The sequence below is a fragment of the Siphateles boraxobius genome, unplaced genomic scaffold, assembly GCF_051911475.1.
Source record: "Siphateles boraxobius isolate OS27281-9 unplaced genomic scaffold, OSU_SipBor_1 41, whole genome shotgun sequence".
NCBI classification, from domain to species: Eukaryota; Metazoa; Chordata; class Actinopteri; order Cypriniformes; family Leuciscidae; genus Siphateles; species Siphateles boraxobius.
In genome coordinates, this window is record NW_027509042.1 from 32839266 (window position 1) to 32860323 (window position 21058).

At 44.8% G+C, this 21058-nt stretch overlaps 2 protein-coding genes across 2 annotated transcripts in view; both read right to left on the reverse strand.

Moving 5' to 3' along the window:
- The window catches only part of cidec (cell death inducing DFFA like effector c), a 389787-nt gene that overhangs the window by 323587 nt on the left and 45142 nt on the right, over window positions 1–21058 (reverse strand). The window lies entirely within an intron of this gene.
- spega (striated muscle enriched protein kinase a) overlaps window positions 1–21058 on the reverse strand; it is a 109296-nt gene that overhangs the window by 83437 nt on the left and 4801 nt on the right. The window contains 4 exon segments of the mRNA XM_077199732.1: window positions 11935–12078; window positions 12852–13856; window positions 13859–14058; window positions 14677–14791. Of these exon segments, the coding sequence (XP_077055847.1) occupies window positions 11935–12078; window positions 12852–13856; window positions 13859–14058; window positions 14677–14791 (1464 nt within the window).

Here is a 21058-nt window from a genome sequence, read left to right on the forward strand (position 1 = left end):
GGACAAAGACAGACTGAACAGAGGGAACTAAATACAGGCACTGATGAACATAAACCAGGTGACACAGATGAAGGTGATTAACAATACACAGGTGATGATGATGGACTAATGATGGATGGCATGGAAACAGATGAGTGGCGGGAAAACAAAAGACATGTGACTTATACTGAAGACAAACAGAAGAACTAATCAGAACAGAATCAAACAGACACCAACATGACATTACACCCCCCGGTTGAGTTAATTATTGTTATTACTGTTCATTAATAATTTAGTAGTATTATTTTCTGTTTGTTTAGAACCACTCATTCTACGTTACTCTCCAAACTACTCTGCCATACCCTCTACTACTTGTACTTCAATTGTTCATTCAATCCAATTCTACGACTGTAAATGCCTCTAAAAGCATCAATACATTAAAGTGTACTTCGTCTCTGACCGGATAACTTATGTCTGCTCAATATCCACCAGCACCACACTAGTCTACGCAACAAATGGTCCTTCGAGCCAGAGTGAGGAGCTGTCATAAGAATGATGCATCAGAGTGATCCAGATCTTAGACCTGACCTTCCTGAGCCCACCATTAGACCCAGACGAGCGGTGCGGCTCCCTAGTTACCTGTCTGACTTTGAGCTCACTGATCATCAACAGAGGCTACAGTAAAGACAGAGAGTAGATTCTTCCCCTGAGATGAGTGATGATTCAGAATCGCGAGGAGTGGCTAAACTCGATCCCACCTACCCTGAGTATAGAGCAAGTATGCAGCCATGGCAGCCTCTGATAGAGTGGAGTCCCAGTAGAGAGTACGGACAACAGCGAGCACATACTTCCCCACCTCCCTGAGCTGTCGTCAGAAGTATTAATAGAGTTCCAGCAGTTGAGGAAGGAGACTGAGGAGGTGTGACGTCATTCCTATGAGCAGATAAAGAAACTGGAAGAGAGGAATGAGGCCCTAGAAGCACAGTTGAGCCTACTTGCAGTTAGTTATCGTTCCAGTCGCCATCCACAGAGTACATCTTCCTCTGTTCCTCAACCCCATGTCCATACTCTCTATTGCCAGGCCCATCCCTCTGCCTAGATCCAAGCTACCTCAGAGACTAATTGACACCAAAGCAAAGTCATTCAGACAAGATCGCCTGCATGACTTAGAACAGAGGCTTCAGCAGCTGGAGAGGACATCACAGTCTAATTACGCTCGACCCAAACAAAATCAGTCTTTCCCACAGACATCTTACTACAGAGTTGATAATAGCAGAAGGGGCTACAGCTCAACAGATTACGTATTTCTCCCAATCAAGAGAGTACCTATAGGGGACCAGCTCCCACCATCCCGAACTTCGTTAAGCCAGATCCTAGAGAGTTTTCGCGGCTGCACATCGCTCTTGAGAACATCCTGCCAGCGGACGCTACAGAGAGGTTTATGTACCAGATTCTTGTTGATCACCTGAAGTTTGAGGAATCACTGCTGATTGCAGACTCATATTGCAACTCATTATTCCCTTTCTCAGAGACTATGGAGGCGCTTAACCACAGTATGGACAGCCCCACCAGTTGGCACTTCAGCGAATAGCCGAGCTAATGGACGGTCCAAATGTCAGTCACGGAGATGTGAAAGCCTTCCGGATGTTCACATTGAAAGTTCTCTCGCTAGTGAGTATGCTTCTGCAACTGGGGAATAAAGGCTATGTGGAGCTAGAGTACGGTTCCCATGTATCAAGACTGCTGTGTAAGCTTCCACATGATCTGCAGACAAGTTTTCGACGTTTCTGTCCATCCCCAACAAGTTCCTATCCCCACTTTGCTGGATCTATCAGCATGGTTAGAGTTTGAGCTGCAAAGTTCAAGAAGACAGCACCAGGTTATATCCTCTAACAAGTAAATCTGTAACCATTCACAAGAGGGTACACCAGAGAGACACGAGACAGTCATTTAAGGCCACGAGTATCTTCTTTGGCATGGAGAAAGACAACAGTGACATGCCAGTTAAAGTTCCTGACCCTATGCCCAGAGACACTTCTGAATCGAGTACTGAATGTTTCAGTAACGTCACGATTGTGCGATTCCTCCTGTCTGCCTTGCATTGCTCGATTGCTCCTGTCTGCCTTGCTGCCTTGCTGTTGGTTCGTGTCTGTAGCTTTGTATATCTTTCTGTTTTGAATCATTATTTTCTACCATTCCCTGTTGTTTATACTGCTAAATACAACTTTCTCAACATCACTTTGTGTAACATGTATAGCATAGCCTTCTCCGTCTGCACAGGCTTTACATGTGATAAATGCAGGGAGTTAGTCAGACTGACAGAGAAGATTTCAGAACTAGATACACGCATCCAAACTTTAATTGAGGAAGATTAAACTGTGGTTTAATTCTACCACAGTGAGAAACTCATTACCCGCTCGAAGCAAGATCAAGATGCTATTTCACTGCTTGTGTCCAAGACTACTAGAGTTACAGTCAATGGAGTAGCCAGATACGCCACGCCTTTATTAAGAGTGAAAAATATGCCTCTCCTGCGAACCTCCCCAGAAACCACTCTGCCTTGTCTCCGTGGAATAGAGAGGCGATTAGCCAGGGATCCAGCACAAGCAGCAGCCTACCAGGTGGAGATGAACAAGTTGAAGGAGGCCGAATATGCACAAATGATACCTCCTGACCAAGTAGACCAAGCAGAAGAGTCTTGGTACATCCCCCACCATATGTCACAACATAATGGCAAGAACAGAGTCTTCTTCAGCTGTTCATTTGCTCATAGAGGAAAGAATCTTAACCAATTGCTCCTCCCTGGTCCCACACTAGGCCCTTCCCTGATGTCTGTACTCATGAGGTTCCTTGAACATACTATCGCCTTGAGTAGTGACATTAGGGGCATGTTTCATCAGGTGCGACTACTACCTGAAGACTGCCATCTGTTACGATTCCTCTGGAGGGACCTCAACCAAGACAAGTCCCTGCAAATACATGAGTGGGAAGTGCTTCCCTTTGAGATGACGTGCAACCCGTGCTATGCGACCTTCGCTCTCCAAAAGCATGTCATCGACTATAGTCACCCAGGTGAAGATGTCCTAGAAAGTATAGAGAAGTCCTTCTATGTGGACAACTTCCTTCAGAGTTTCAGTTCCCAGGAAGAAGCCAAGGCACTGGCGTCCAAGTTGCGAGATCTCCTAGCCACAGGAGGATTTGATATTAGAAAATGGTCCAGCAACGTCCCTCAAGTACTAGAACATATCCCATCAGAATCCAAGTCAAGTAGCCTGGTGTTGTGGCTGACTCAAGTGCAACCAGATGCGCAAGAGTCTGCACTCGGACTACACTGGCACTGTACCTCCAACACACTGTCATACAAGGATTGTCCCATTGAATGCTCTACCCCTACTATGCGTCATATCTACCAGGTTCTAGCTAGTCAATATTACCCCCTAGGGCACACTGTCCCTTACACCACAAGAGCTAGAGTACTGGTCCAGCGTCTGTGGGACAAGAAAAGGGAATGGGATGACCCTCGACTTCCAGATGAAGCCTGTTAGTCATGGGAGCAAGAGTTACCAGACATTCAGCGCATCTCCATTCCCAGATGTTACGTCACATCAGAGTTGGATAAGCCACAGAGTATCCGAGACATACACATCTTCTGTGATGCTTCCAAGCGAGCCTACGGCTCAGTAGCCTACCTCTGAACACTAAGTCCTCAAGGATATGTAGAGATAGCTTTTTTGACTGCTCGTTCCAGAGTTTCCCCAAAGAAACAACAGTCCATACCTCGTCTTGAGTTGTGCGCCGCTCTGACAGGAGCACAACTAGCCAGATTATTGAAGTCAGAACTCAGTGTCTCTATATGTCAAGTCCTGCTCTGGTCAGATTCCAATACCGTGCTGGCATGGATCCAAGCTGACTCATGTCGGTTTAAAGTCTTCATCGGCATGAAGGTAGCAGAGATCCAGGAGTTGACAGACCCCAAGGACTGGCGTTACATTGATTCCAAGTCTAATCCTGACGATGATATCACAAAGGGTAAGACATTAGCCGAGTTAGCTAAACCAAGCCTATGGAGTCAAGGCCCATCATTCCTCCTCCTACCCCCAGATCAGTGGCCTCAGAGTCCTCTGCTACAGTTCCCTACTGAAGATGCAGAGCTGAAACCAGTCACATTTTGTGGACTTACAGTTCCTGTCACTAAACCAGCCTTACCAGCTTGTAACCAGTTTGCATCCTATAAACAACTACTCACAGCTGGTGCCAGAGTCTTACACGGGGAGGCTACCCCTACAGAAGCACTAACAGCTGAAGATTATCAAGAAGCCGAACTAGCCCTCCTTCAACAGGCACAGAGCCAAAGTTTTGCCGTCGAGATGGCTCATCTTAAGTCAGGTAAACCTCTACCAATGAGTAGTCGTCTCCTGTGCCTTGCTCCAGAGTATGACAGCACAACACACCTCATCAGAGTTGGTGGTCATCTCAGACGAACAGCGCACCTGGACGAATTCGCTTTTAACCACATAGTTTTGGACCCTAAGCATCCCCTGAGCAGACTGATTATCCAGGACTTCGACGAAACTCTACACCATCCAGGAGCAGAGAGGGTGTTCGCAGAAGTTCATCGTAAGTACTGGATATTGAAAGGTCGAGAAGCTATACGGTATCACCAGAGAACGTGCTTAGGTTGTTCACAGTGGAGAGGCCAGCCCAGCATTCCCCGGATGGCTTATCTACCTCTTTCGAGACTGCGTTTGCATCAACTGGCCTTCTACTCCACTGGAGTAGATTGTTTTGGACCTTACCTCATCAAGATTGGGCACAGACATGAGAAAAGATGGGGGGTCATATTTAAGTGTCTGACAACAAGAGCTGTATACCTTGACCTGCTCTACCAGATGGACACAGATTCATTCTTAATGGCCCTCTGAAGATTCATCTCCCACAGAGACAAACAATTTGAAATCCTATCAGACCACGGTACAAATTTCAGAGGTGGCGAGAGAGCATTACAAGAGGATTTCGCTGAGCTTCATCCTTCCCTCTAGGAGCAATTAGCTAGCCACCAGATTAGTTTCAAGTTCAACCCCCCAGGCGCTCCACATTTCGGAGGCAGTCGGGAAAGAGAGATAAGATCCCTGAAGTCTGCCCTCTGTTCAACTATGGGGGAACAAATTGTGACGGAAGAAGTCCTATGTACCATGCTCGTTGAGATTGAAGGCATTCTCAATTCAAAGCCACTCGGATATACATCCTCAGACGTAGCAGAACCTGACCCAGCTACTCCCAACATGCTGCTCATGCGACGGCCTGATGGCTCCTTACCTCAAGTAATATACCCTGAATAAGAGTGGCTGAGCAAATGGTGGTGGAGACACAGTCAGCTTTTAACAGACCACTTCTGGAGATGCTTCCTCCGTAACTATCTTCCAGAACTACAAGTCCGCAAGAAGTGACACAGAGAGGCAGAGAACCTGCAGCCTGGCACAGTAGTAATGATGGTTGATTATCAATTACCCCAAGCTCTATGGCCAGTTGAACAAGTGACAAAAGTCTTTCCAGAAGAAGATGGGAGAACCCGGGCTGCCGAAGTGGAAGTCAAAAAGAAAACCTATCTTCGTCCCATCACCGGTCTCATCAGCCTCCCAGCTCTACTGGACTGAGTACCCCTTGGTACTATCCCTTACATGGTATATATTTTCTAAGTTACACATTTACACCGCAAATGTGGGGGCGGCTGTTGAAAAGGCCAGCTATGCATATATTGAGACATTAGCGCCCCATTGTGACTTTAAGACGCATTACTCTGATGACTCAGTATTTTCCCTTTAGCGGTTCAATATTAACAAGAAGCAGTTCGGAAAGCTTGTATAGAGACTTTTCTAGTGTCCCACTGTTATCGTTGTTGTTGTTGCAGAGTGCATTCATATACAAGTGAGTTATTTGTTTGTTATTCATTATATTTAAAGAGCTGTAATTTGAATGTAAGATTGATTGTATTGATATGTGTTAGTTAGTTATAATTGCTTATGTACGCCACACGCTTTGTCTATTGCATCATCCATGTACGGCGCTAGTGAAAGCATACAGAGAAAGCTACATATGGACATTTATGCATAATATTGTAATTATGAGTCCCTTTGAGTCAATTTGCGTATGTGTATTTTCATATTTACTGTGAAAGGGAGATTGTTAACATTATTTAAACCATATGTATCGATTCCCATGAGCTCACATGTCAGAGAATGTGATGCCATTTTTCTTGAGTGCTGATCTAGTCCCTACATGTCGGAATTGATTGCTATGTGTATAATTATGTACATAATGTATGTATTACTGACAGATTGAGTTAATTCTTGTTATTACTGTTCATTACTAATTTAGTATTATTATTTTCTGTTTGTTTAAAACCACTCATACTACGTTACACTCCAAACTACTCTGCCATACCCTTCAATTGTTCATTCAATCCAATTCTACGACTGTAAATGCCTCTACAAGCCTCAATACATTAAAGTGTACTTTGTCTCTGACCGGACGACTTATGTCTGTTCAATATCCACCAGCACCTCACTAGTCTACCCAACAACAAGCGCCACTCGGCGTGGTGTGCCAAAACACTTAATTATAGTCTTCAATATTTCATTCAAAATAATCTCAAAACGCTCTGTGAAATTTTGAAAAGCCGTGCATGCATTAAGGCCACTGGAACCATGTATATATATATATATATATATATATATATATATATAATGTATTTATTTATAAATATATATATATATATATATATAATTTTTTTATTGTTTTACAGAACTGCTTTTGAAATTAAGATTGGTATTATTATACAGATGTAAAGTCATTCTGTTGGATAATATTTGTTCCTTAGTGTAAAATGGAAATTTTACAATTTTATTTATAAATATAAGAGAAAAACTATATGGTGTAACAGAGTTTTAGAACTAGACAAATCTCTCTGCATTAATAATAGGTTATAAAATGCATTAATAGGCTAATATAAAATTTACAGTAGTCCATGTTTGTTCGGGATTTGAACCCTTGTCATCTAAATGATCGAAGGCAAGGCAAGGCAAGGCAAGGCAAGTTTATTTATATAGCACATTTCATACACAATTGTAATTCAAAGTGCTTTACATAGAAAAAATTAAAATTTCAAAAGAAATCAGAATAATTAAAACAGTTTAGAGTAAAAGATAAAATACAGAAATAATCAAAAGAAATCAGAATAATTTAAAAATATAAAATAGAATACAGTACAAACAGTCGGACGAACAGTGCGAAACTTAAGTTCTACCACTCGGCTATGAATTTACTCACTGAGAATTGCCCAAATGTTAATTTCTGCAGTGTGTGTTCGCTCACATGAGCGAGAAGCACTCTTCATTCGTCTCATTCCTCAATAGAATAGTAAAAATAATCAACTTCATTGCACCTAATTTATTTTTGTTTGTTATTTTTGTTATAATTTGTTTTTGTTTTTTTTTGTTATTGCTCTGCTCCCCCTGGGAATAGGCTTATGTTGCCCACCGATGTCTAGGCCTACAATATGAAATATAGCCTATGTTGTTCTCATTTCTATTCTACACAACTTTTCATTCTATTTTTCTGTCCTAAAAATTTTTTCGGTTACACTTTATTTTAAGGTTCATTGCTACAGTGTAATTATTTATTTAAGTACTGAGTAATATTAATCAACTACATGTACTTACTATAGGGTTAGGGTAAGATTAGTATTTGGTTGAGGGTTAGTTGCATGTAATTATGCATAATTTACTGTTATTACTATAGTAAGTACATGCAACATATGTAACAAGGACACTGTAAAATAAAGTGTTGCCAAATTCTTTTTTTCCATAGTTATTTACCATAGTATTTCATCCTTACTGTTAATTGACATTAACCCCACTTACATTTCAAAATGCGGCAATTGATGCTGTTTTGCACAATATCCATTTGCGTCACCTGGCGGTCATTTCGCGAATGACTTTGAAATGCAACTGGTTTATTTTTGCTGTGTTGGTTTTGCCGCGGCGGCTGGTGCGGCGGTAATAGGCATGATTGACTACCTACTGTATTCCCAGCTGCAGCTCTACAGATATCTAGGCTCTCGTGGAGTGAGCATGCAACCTGAGCGGGCAGGGCACGACTTGTGCTTGGTCAGCCAAGGCGATGGCATCCACTATCCAGTGGGCCATCCTCTGCTTGGAGACAGCCTTTCCCTTCTCCTGGCCCCCGTAACAGACAAAGAGCTGGTCTGAGGTCCTGAGACTTTGAGTTCTGTCCACGTATAAACACAGAGTGTGAACGGGACAGAGCAAAGTCAGTGCTGGGTCTGCCTCCTCCAAGGGCAGCTCTTGCAGGTTCACTACCTGGTCCCTGAAGGGAGTGGTAGGAACCTTGGGCACGTAGCCAGGCCGCAGTCCTAATACTATGTGGTTGTCACCCTTGCCCGAACTCTAGGCGCTATTTCTCGACCGAAAATGCCTGCAGGTCCACTAACCTTTTGACAGAGGCCAGTGCAACCAGCAGCAAAGTCTTCATGGAAATAAGCTTTAAGTCTACTGATTGCAAAGGCTCGAAGGGAGCATCCTGTAGTGCTCGAAGCACCAGTGAAAGGTCCCAAGAGGGTATGGAGGAGGGGAGTCGAGGAGGATTTAATCGTCTCGCCCCCCTAAGAAACCTGACGACCAGGTAGTGCTTTCCAACTGTTTTGCCATCTATGTGGTCGTGATATGCTGAAATAGCTGCAGCATGTATTTTGATGGTGGAGGGAGACAGCCTTCGCTCTGGGAGGGATTTCCCAGTTGATCTGAAGACCCAATTGGCTGAGGTGCCTGAGCACGAGGTCTCTTTGTTTGCATAGCTGATCTCGAGAGGGTGCTAGCATGAGCCAGTCATCGAGATAGTAGAGGATGCAAACGTCCTGTTCTCTCATGGGAACAAGGGCCCCCTCCGTGACTTCGTGAAGACACGGGGGAACAGGGACAGCCCGAAGGGTAGGACTTTGTACTGATATGCTCGACCCTCGAATACAAAGCGCAGAAACGGCCTGTGTCGAGGAAGAATCGAGACATGAAAGTACACATCCTTCAGGTCGATCGCTGCAAACCAATCTCGAGACAGATGCATTTGAAAATGCGTTTTTGCGTGAGCATTTTGAACGGTAATTTTTGAAGACTCCGGTTCAAAACTCACAGGTCCAAGATCGGTCGTAACCCACCGCCTTTCTTGGGTACAATGAAGTAGGGACTGTAGTACCCTGACCTCATATCGGCTGGAGGGACCGGCTCTATCACGTTCTTCGCCAGTAGGACTGTGATCTCCGCACGCAAGACATGGGCATCAGCTGCTCTCACTGTGGTAAAGTGGATGGCCCGAAACTTGGGGGGACACCGGGCGAACTGAATCGCATAGCCGAGCCTGATGGTCTGAATGAGCCAGTGAAACAGACTGGGGAGCGCTAACCAGGCTCGCAGAGCGGGACCAAAGGGACCGTAGGCGTATCAGGAGTGGGGCAGCGAGGTGGAACACAGGGACGCGGCTCGGGAGGCTCTCTCTGGGCGGCGGCCCGTAGCGGGGTCTGAGTGTGCTGTGCAACACGTACCTGGTTCCATAGGGCAGGAGGTGCAGGAGCCTCTGTGGCATTCTCGGACCGCACAATGCTGCCCACTGGCGATAGAAGAGACGGATGAGAGAGGTGAGGATTCTCTCCCCCCACTGCTCTCCAGACCTTCTTCGGACCCTGAGATGAAAGAAACTGCTCTTTTATTGAAAATTTGGGTACCAATGGTTTTGAGGCCAGCGGCGGAACACAAACAGAAGATAGCCTCTGTCTGCTTTTGTACAGCCGAGAACTCCTGGGCGAAGTTCTCAACCATGTCGCCGAAGAGGCCGGTCTGGGACATGGGGGAGTTAAGGAACCGGAGCTTGTCGGTCTCCCTCATGTCCCTCATGTCCCAAAAGTGCAAATGTTTAAGTTTGGGCTTAAATGTTTCAAGGCAAGTAAAGCTACAACTACTGCAATATTTTTAAATACTGGGAACTATACTCTTGTTCCATGTAGTTACAGGGTAACTGGTGCTTGTTACCCTCTTGTTTCAGGTAGTTACAGGGAAAGTGTGACAATGTGGGCCGCAAATTAAAGTGGTGCTTGTTACCCTCTTGTTCCATGTAGTTACAGGTAAGTACAATATAAATACATACACACAATCTAATACAACTGATTCGGAAACCTTTATTTGAAAAACAACTTATTACAGTTGGTCTGAAGCGATAAAAAGTTTAAAATATTGTAATTTTTCTTACAAACACCCATCGTTTCACTTCAGAAGACATCGATCATCCATTGGGGTCGTATGGATTACTACAGTTATTGCAGTATATGGTGTTTGATGCTCCAACTTTTAGGAACACATGAGCTTGCATTATATGTATTCTCAGGGATGTATTTTTTATTTTTGTAAAAACCTTAATTTGTGTTAATCTGAAGAAGGAAAGTCGTATACATATTGGATAGCATGAGATAAAAGATGAGTAAATGGTGAGGATGTATTTCTGGTGTACTGCATTTTCTTTTAAAACAAAATACAGAATAGCAAGATACATGATTATTTCTTCAGATTCATCAGTGGAAAGAAAGAAAAAGAAGAGGAACAAAAGGAAGAAGCCAAGCAAGAGAAAAAAAAAGGGGGGGGGGCTGTGTCAAAACGTGCTACTTTCTGTCAAGACTTAAGCATTTGAAATTAATTGTTGATTTAAAAAATGCAGTTTTAAACGAAAATAAGTATTGTAAATCTGTTTTGAATTAAGTAAATAAAGATGATATAAGATTGTGTGTATGCATTTTTTTTTGTACTTACCCTGTAACTACATGGAACAAGAGGGTAAAAAGCACCACTTTAATTTATGGCCCACAATGTCACACTTACCCTGTAACTACGTACAAGAGGATAACAAGCACCACCACATGAAACAAGAGTATCTTTCCCCAATATGTATTTATTTAATTAATTAATTATTTACACAATAAAAAAAAAAAGTATGTTACAATGTACCCCACATATGGGGCATGTTGTTACATTTCACTTACATTATTTTGGGGTAAATACAGAAAAAAGTATACACTGTCTTAATGAAACAAAACCCTCTTTTACCTTGGGTGTTTTCAAATATTTGAATGGCACTGTCTACTATATTTATACTGTATATAGGCCTGTATATATTTACTTATTATGAAACTCTTCTCATATGACACAAATCAATCAGCATGTGAGTCATTTATTGCTTAGTGATGATCATGCTAATGTTAGACAGATCTGTGCAGATGCTGCACAAAATAGTATTTACATCATGACTTATAAATTGAAGATTTCTGCTGAATCTGCAGAGCTTTTACATCAACTTTCCTCTAGGGGTTTTACAAGCAACTGATGTTGTCTATTTCATATAGATGGTTTGTCTAATTATAGATTCATATTTAATCTATGCATCATGACTCATCAATTTGGCTAGTAAGTTGACAGCATTACCCAAAATGGGTGATTTTCATTTGGTGTGTGCTGATTTCAAACCATGTTATATGATTTAATTAGTGAGTGCCTCCACTGTAACTTGTTATGGTATTAGTCCTAAATGAGAACATCATGAAGATGTTGATGCAAAGTGATCAATATTTAGTCTATGAATCATTACTCATCAAATTGGCTAGTAAGTTGACAGCATTACCCGAAATGGGTGATTATTCACTTGATTTTCATTAGGTGGGTGCTGATTTCAAACCTTATTATATGATTTAATTACTGAGTGTCTCCACTGTAACTCGGTATTGTATTAGTCCTAAATGAGAAGATCATGAAGATGTGGATGCAAAGAGATCATAAGATAATTGTAAAGACCCAGATGAATAGCATTTAAATAATAGTGTTGCTTAGGTCTGCGATATCTTACCTCTGGGGACAGGGTTTCCCTTGATAATGCTCTGAAACATCACCTCTGATCCAGAAGCTCCCATAACATCCTTACGAGGAAGTTCCGACATGGGGGCCTCTGCAGGGTCCTCCACCACAGACATGCAGAAGTTATCTGATGGGTCTTCTGGGAGGATCGGGCAACAGTTGTTACACAAAGATCAAGTGATGATAAGGTAACCTATCATGAAGTCATTAGAACCTCATAATATAGTCATCCGTTGTTAAGTTAACCAGTCTGGTTACAAATAATTGTAGTGATCTAAATTTAAACATTATGCTCAAAACACATTACATAATTACAATGGAAATGAATGGTACCAATTCATAATCATTAAAATACTCAGTGTTCCAACAATATAGCCACAAGACATAAATAATGTGTTAACATGATTTTATTGTGGAAAATTTGCTCACTAACCTTTTCTGTGAAAAACTATATTGAATTTCACAACTAGCCTTGACAACATATAGCTAAAACCTTAAAACAGCTCTAACAGTTATTTATTAACAGCTCAAATCACAAACAACTTTTAACAAGAAGTAATCTAAGTGCTTTTATAAAATTATAAGTTGCACATGTCCTGCAATTAAATCCTCTAAAAATGGTCCCCATTCGTTTCCATTGTAAGCATTTCAGCATAAACTAAATGTTTACTTTTTTTAAAGTTATTTTTTTTGTGGTAAACAACATTATGCCACAAATTATGTTGCCAATATTGCCAACCAATATTGAACCCAGAATATTCCCTTAAACATTTCCTTTAATCAGATTTATTTATGAACATTCATCCAGTTAACTGCAGTGCTTGACATTTAACAGCATTTACAAAGCACAAGTCATATATTTTAACCTACTGTACCTGGTTAACTTAACGTTTCTGAAAGAAGTTTTACCTCTGTTTCTTCTGGCTGTTTTTCTTTCATTTTTGTTAGCTTCCTTTTGACCAAACTCTTCTTTATCTGCCTCTTCGTCCACAGGCTTATTTTCAACCACAATAGTAGGTATGGTTACTTTAGGTGCATGTAATGAGTCTTTTTTCTCCTCTCTTTCCTTAAATGATTTTGGGAGCGTGGAAACTGAACCTAACAACCTTGGAGGTTTTAGGGGGGCTTGCAACAAACCCACTTGCATTATGGGTTGGGAAGGTGGTATATCTACAGGTGACTTTGGTAATTTGCAGGATACATTTATCCTTGGTACTCTTGGTGAAGACTGTCCTGGTATTTTACTGAAAGCAACCTTTTCATTGATGACTTTTCTGTCTAACAATCGCCTGGGGTTAGAATTGATCCTGCACTGGTTTTCTGTAATATCAGGGGGTGCTTTCCTTTCATGTTGTGTTGAGTCCTCTGGCACTTTCTTTTTCAGTAGTTCTGGTGATTCTTCCTTTGGCAAGGCTGAGCATCGTTTTTTTGCCTTTGCTAAATTATTTGAATTAGTATATTTTTTATCTCTTGTTTCTTCCACCTTCTGAATTATCTGGGCTTGAACTGACTCAATGTTTCCAGTTGACTGTTTGTCAGTCTGGGTGAGCTGATCCATTGAAAAGGCTTTCTTAATGTTGGACTTTCCGACAAGTTTCTTTATTCGGTGAAGCTCTTCTGAGAGTTTACTCTGAAAACCTTTCTCTACATAGGTTGACTGTTCCTCCAGAGAGGATGCTTTCTGCTTGAAGAAAGACCTCTTAAGTGCTACATCACTCTAGATGTTGTCTTGGGGCTTCCCTGATTTACTACTTCCATCCTCAGAACTGCAGGTTGTTCAATTGAAACCTCATGAAAGTCTTGATGAAGACACCCTTGGAATGTTACTGCTGTGTCTTTGTTCCTCAAAAGCTCTCACTTTGTCTAATATTTTGGAACTTGGCTGTGTCACTTTGGGAGTTTGGATAGAGAACACTGATGGGAACCACTGCTTTGAGATGAAGCAGAGATTTTCGATATCTTAGCAGGGAGTTCAGATCCATTCATGGCTGTTTTGGTGTCATTGTGGTCAGTTGTTCGATCTACACCACTTAAGGTAATGGGGCTTTGAGCTTTTTGGAATGGCTGGGTTTGGACAAATAAAGAAGCTTCCCTTGTTTTAAAGTCCAATTGGCCCCTGAAATGAGGGTGATTGTGGAACATGTTGTGTTATGACGGAAAGTAAAAATAATAAAATGGCTAAAAAAAAGTAAAAAAAAACTAAATGGTCAAACACAGCATGCACAGAAAAACTTGTTGAAACATGTAAAGCATTGTGAAAGATGATTAAATCCAAAATAAAACAAAGGCATGCAAAAAGGTTTGTACAAAAAAGCCATGGCAAACATTATCACAGCATATCAAAACATGATGCAAATGGAGTCTGAGGAAAGTGGAAATCAAGAAAACATAAATAAATGGCCGCAATAAATGACAAATAATGTAATGGAAATTATTTTTAAAATATTCCTATAGACCTGCTGTATACCAAATTGAAAAAAAAATCCCCCCTAATTCAAGTTATGTTGTGTCTTTTCATATTCAGCATGCCAGCACTCATTCTTGAACACTGTAAATGGAAAAGGTCCTTCTTCGATAGAGGCTCAAAACACTGCCATAGTAGTCACTGGCTATAGACATACTCTCCTCTGACCCAACTGCAACGTAGTACACACTTATTTGTGAGGCCCGCACAAGAGTTTCAATCCCCAGGTGTCTGACCGGAGGGCTCTCAACACACCCAGCATGTCCTTGCCTTCCAGGTGACAAGGGATCCTCAAGACCAGGAGCTTTAGAGCCCAAGGTTCGCATTTCCCTCTCCACTACTAGACCATCACTTGGGATTAGGGAAAGCATTGCTCTCCCCCTGCCTGAAAATACATAATTACCTATTGTATTATAATAATGTTAAATCTTTTTTTATCAATCGGTTAAATAGATTAATTGATTAATTCAAAAACATTTATGAATTCTAAGCTTTGTTGGAGGGTTTATGTTGGAAGCTTGTTTCTGCAATGGAATAAAAATTAAAAAAGGAAATTGTGACTTTTTTATCTCACAATTATGTCTGTTTTCTCACAATTGCAGGTTTACATTTCGCAATTCTTACATTGTCCCCCCAAGTTTCGGGCCATCCACTCCACTACAGTGAGAGCAGCCGATGCCCATGTCTTGCGTGCGGAGATCGCAGTCCTACTGGCGAAGGATGCGATAGAGCCGGTCCCTCCAGCCGATATGAGGTCAGGGCACTACAGTCCCTACTTCATTGTACCCAAGAAAGGTGGTGGGTTACGACCGATCTTGGATCTGCGAGTTTTGAATCGGAGCCTCCACAAGCTACCGTTCAAAATGCTCACGCAGAGACGCATTTTCAAATGCATCCGTCCCCAAAGATTGGTTTGCAGCGATCGACCTGAAGGAGGCATACTTTCATGTCTCGATTCTTCCTCGACACAGGCCATTTCTGCGCTTTGCGTTCGAGGGTCGAGCATATCAGTACAAAGTCCTACCCTTCGGGCTGTCCCTGTCCCCCCGTGTCTTCACGAAAGTCACGGAGGGGGCCCTTGTTCCCATGAGAGAACAGGGCGTTCGCATCCTCAACTATCTCGACGACTGGCTCATACTAGCACACTCTCGAGATCAGCTATGCGAACACAGGAACCTAGTGCTCAGGCACCTCAGCCAGTTGGGTCTTCAGGTCAACTGGAAAAGAGCATACTCTCCCCTGTGCAGAGGATCTCTTTTCTCGGTATGGAGTTGGATTCGGTCGCCCAGACAGCGCGCCTCACAGAGCAGCGTGCTCAGTCGGTGCTGAACTGCTTGAACACGTTCAAGGGCAGGACAGCGGTCCCACTGAAACTCTTTCAGAGGCTCCTGGGGCATATGGCAGCAGCATCAGCGGTAACCCCGCTCGGCCTGCTACATATGAGACCGCTTCAGCACTGGCTTCACGGCCGAGTCCCGAGATGGGCGTGGCATCATGGCACTCACCGGGTGGCAATCACACCGGAGTGCCGCCAGACCTTCAGCCCGTGGTCAGACCCCTCGTTCCTGCGGGCAGGAGTCCCCTTGGAACACGTGTCCAGGCATGCTGTGGTATTCACAGACGTACAACGGGCATGCAGTGTCAGGGGTGTGGACGGACCCTCAACTGCATTGGCACATCAACTGCCTCGAGTTGCTAGCAGTACATCTCGCCCTGACCCGCTTGAAAAGACGGCTACAGGGCAGGGACGTGCTGGTCCGTACGGACAACACTGCGACCGTTGCGTACATCAACCGTCAAGGTGGTCTACGCTCCAGTCGCATGTCGCAACTCGCCCGCCATCTCCTCCTCTGGGAGACCTGCACGCATTTTCGGTCGACGAATCGTGCCTAGAGTTCGGGCCGGGTGACAGCCTCGTGGTACTAAGACCCTGGCCTGGCTATGTGCCCAAGGTTCCTACCACTCCCTTCAAAGACCAGGTAGTGAACCTGCAAGCGCTGCCTTTGGAGGAGGCAGACCCAGCCCTGGCTTTGCTCTGTCCCGTTCGCGCTCTGCGTATGTACTTGGACAGAACTCAAAGCGTCAGGACCTCAGACCAGCTCTTTGTCTGTTACGGAGGCCAGCAGAAGGTAAAGGCTGTCTCCAAGCAGAGGATGGCCCACTGGATAGTGGATGCCATCGCCTTGGCTTACCAAGCACAACGCGTGCCCTGCCCGCTCAGGTTGCATGCACACTCCACGAGAGGCGTTGCATCCTCCTGGGCACTGGCACGTGGCTCCTCGCTAACAGATATCTGTAGAGCTGCGGCCTGGGCGACACCTAACACATTCGCTAGATACTATAGCCTACGTGTAGAGCCGGTCTCCTCCCGTGTTCTCACCCTAGACGGGTAGAAGCACTGAGAGGTCTGGCTCTTTCGGCTTGCTGCACCCTACTGTGCACCCTTATTGCTCCAGAGTAAAACCTGTCGAGTCCTCCATAACCCATCGGCCCGGACTTGGCGGAGCGTCCGGCGCCAGGCCCTTATCCGCTGAATCCTTGAGAACCGGATCTGGGCTGGGTTCCATATGTGTGACCCTACGGGGATCCCATATGTGTATATTCCACGGCTGCTCCTATCGGAAGCCCGTGTCTTTCCCTTGGGCTAAGTCACCCATTATTTCATATGCAGTAAAGCCTTCAGGGCTAGTCCATATGCATTTCCACATAACTCTTTGAAGAAGTGGCTTCCGCAGCGTTCCTTCCTAAACAGAAAGGGCATGCTTTCCCAGTGTTATCCAATATCTCACTGTATGGGTTATCACGGAACAACAGTGTCAGACTCTGTATAAGCCTCCGCCTATCGTCCTTCCAGGCAAGAAGGTGTAGAGGCTTGCATGGGGGCGCTGGATGGGGTGCAGCAGCTGTTGCGCTTTGGTAGGGATTCCTATTGGTCAGTCATGACCTACGTTGTAGTGACTGACCGATAGGGAACGTCTCGGTTACATATGGTAACCCTCGTTCCCTGAGGGAGGGAACGGAGACGTAGGTCCCGTCGCCACATCTGCTGCCGCCCGCCGGGGCGGCCAGCTTTTTCAGGCTTGGCTCCTCAGCAAAAAACTAGTGTGCAATCGCACCAGCTGCTTGTTAAATACCCGCGCTGCGAGGCTGCACAGCTGTTGCAAATGATTGCACGCCAATGTGTATTGGCCTGTTTCACTCGAGTTTCACTCGAAGTAGATTGGCCTCTCTAGCGAGATTCCTATTGGTCAGTCATGACCTACGTCTCCGTTCCCTCCCTCAGGGAACGAGGGTTACCATATGTAACCGAGACGAGATAAATTTTGAAATTTTGAAATAAAAGGTCACAATTATCTTTAATTTTTTTTAAAATTCTGTGACGGAAACAAGCTTCCATAGTTTACCCATCACAATATTAGTTTCCTTTCAGGGAACTCGAGCTGCGTGAAAACGCTGTGGGAACGCCCCTGCGTGAGTGCACCATGAAGCACGTATGAAATCAGTCCAATGGCGAGACGGAACGTCATAGGCGGGTGACGTCATTGACCAGGAAACTATATAAGCACCCCAAAACAAAAGCGCATCAGCTTCTGAGTCTTCAGCAAGCGCTCTGTGTATGAAAAAGTCTGTGTCTCAAGTGTTTTTGTCTGTCCTTAGAAATTGCTAGGCAGGAGTTTTTCACACATATATATATATATATATATATATATATATATATATATATATATATATATATATATATATATAAACTATAAAAGAGACAATATATATCATGGCGAGCGAACAGCAGTTCAGAAAGTGTGTCCATCCCTGCCCGCGTTATATTACGGGTGGGGACACACACAATCTGTGTGTTGTTTGTTTGGGAGTGCAGCATGCCCAGTCAGCTCTCGAGGGAGCTGATTGCGAGCATTGCGAGCGTTTGTCCATAAAAATGCTCCGCTCCCGCCGAGCCCTCTTCGAGGAGAGTGGTTCGGTGCGTGCTCCCCACGGTTCGGGTCCCGCTGTTGCGAGGCACAGCGAAGGCTTCAATCGTGGGGATCGCAAATGGATCTATCAGCGGGGTTTGAGACGGGCTCTGCCTTTTCTCAGCCCTCACCTGGTAGATCCAGTGCCTCTGATCCGGGTTCGGAAGCACGCGCTGCTGTTTCTTCCACTCGGGCTGAGGCACCATCATTGCATTTATCCAGTTCTGAGGAGCTGGATGTTGTCAGTATTGAGACGGGAGATGTGGAGGACTCGCCACCTAACACTCCCGAAAGCGAAGAGCTTATGGAGGTTCTCGCTCGAGCTGTGTCAAAATTAAGCATTGAGTGGCCAACGGCTAGGCAGGAGTCTGTTACTGAATCTAAATTAGATGAGAGATTACTCCCTTCCCGTGTTCAACCTCCACGCCGGTGCTTGCCGTTCTTTCATGATCTCCATACTGAGGTTTCGAGATCATGGAAGAAGCCGGCTTCTTATAGAATTTTTAGCCCTCTAACATCCACATATTCTAATATAGCGGGGGCAAAATATTATGGTTATGGCGCGATGCCTCGGGTAGAAGAGACGCTTGCGAGCCATCTCTCTTCCGAGGCTGCTTCATCATTTAAAGTACCGACATTACCCTCCAAGCCTTTAAGAAATACCTCGGCTTTGGTGGGTAAAGCGTATTCGGCGGCAGGTCAGACTGCGTCATGTCTGCATACTATGTCGATTTTGCAGGCATACCAGGCTGATCTGCTAAGGGACGTGAGCGAGAGTGAGGAGGTCAGTTCTGACGTAGTTCGAGAACTGCGTCAGGCTGCTGATTTATCTCTGCGTGCCACCAAGGAATCGGCCAAATTAATGGGTCGATCTATGGCAGCCTTGGTGGCCACAGAGAGGCATTTATGGCTTAATTTATCGTCTATGAAAGAGAAAGAAAAAGCTTTTCTTTTAGATGCTCCTCTCTCCCCTGCGGGGTTATTCGGTGACTCAGTTAATTCTGTCATTGATAAATTTCAGTAAGAAAAGAAACAGGCAGCAGCTTTTAAAAAGTTTCTTCCATTAAAAGTTCACGTCCCCGAGGCTGCTGGGCGGGAGCAGCCCCAGCCGTCTACGAGCTCTTCGCATTGGGCGCAGCAGAAGCAGAGTGTCGCGTCTCACGCTCCCCCTGCTAGACAGTGGGACCAGACGCGGCACCCTCAGCCAAAGCCTGCGGGCGGTAGAACTGATCTGAGGACAGTTATATTGGCTAAGAAGGCTTCGGCCAAGAAAAAGTCCTGACATCATAAAAGCTCGGACACTGAGGGTGGTCCCCACCGAGGGAGAAAGGTGTTCACCTCTTTTTACGGTGCCCGTTTTGCCTTGGTGCCCTCAGGGGCCGGTTCTGCCAACCCCGCCTCTCTGCCAGGGCGTAGACGGCCCCAACGCTCGCTCCCTCTGAGGAGGGTCTCAGGGAAGTCAAACCAGTTATTCCCTGCCGGTGCGGCGTTACAGGGCACTGTGTTTGCTGCTCAAGTTATACCAGAGGCCAGTCTCGAGAGACTGGTACCCTTAGTAGTATTTCTGGCAGAGTGGAAAAGCCTTCCAAAAATGTCTCAATGGGTCTTGCAGACAGTAGAAAAAGGTTATACAATCCAATTCTGGTGTCTTCCACCAAAATTCAGAGGGGTTCTGCCCACAGTGGTGGGCCCTGAGCAGGCTCTGGTAATGGAACAAGAGGTGAAAATGCTCCTTCAAAAGGAGGCTATAGAACGGGTTCCTCCTCCCAGTGTGGAGCTAGGTTAGTACAGCCGATATTTCATCGTTCCTGAGCAGGATGGGGGGTTGCGTCCAACTTTAGATCTGCGCCCATTAAATCGCTCGGTAGGGAAGCTCAAATTCAGGATGCTCACTATCAAGCCGATCGTGCCACAAATCGGGTCCGAGGACTGGTTTGTCACGATAGATCTAAAGGACGCATACTTCCACATTTCCATCCTTCCACAACACAGGAAGTTCCTGAGGTTCGCTTTCGTGGGTGAAGCGTGCCAATATCGGGTTCTTCCGTTCGGCCTAGCACTGTCTCCCCGATCTTTCACGAAATGCATGGATGCAGCTCTGGCTCCGCTGCGACTCCAGGGCATCTGCATTTTAAACTATATCGACGATTGGTTGATTCTAGCTCAATCGGAGCATCAGGCGATTCGGCATCGAGATTTCGTGTTCGCCCATATCAAAAGTTGGGGTTGAGGCTCAACGCCAAGAAGAGTGTGCTTTCTCCACTACAGAGGACCACTTTTCTCGGTGTGGTTTGGGTTTCGACGACGATGCAGGCACGTCTGTTTCCTGCTCGTTTATCTTCGATTCTCTTAGCCATCAAACAGGCAAAGCTAGGCCAGTCACCTACTGCAAAAGAATATCAGATAATTCTGGGTCTGATGGCAGCAGCGTCCAACTTTATACCTTGCGGCCCGCTGTACATGAGACCGCTGCAGCGGTGGCTCAGGGCCAAGGGGTTCTCCCGGGGAAGGGGAAACCCGCTCCGCATGATCAGGGTCACGCGACAGTGTCTTCGTGCCCTGGCTATGTGGAAAGAACCTTGGTTCCTGTCCCATGGGCCCGTGCTGGGAGCTCCCTGTCGTCGCGTAACGCTATCGACGGATGCCTCCCTCAAGGGCTGGCGGGCAATCATGAGTGGTCGCCC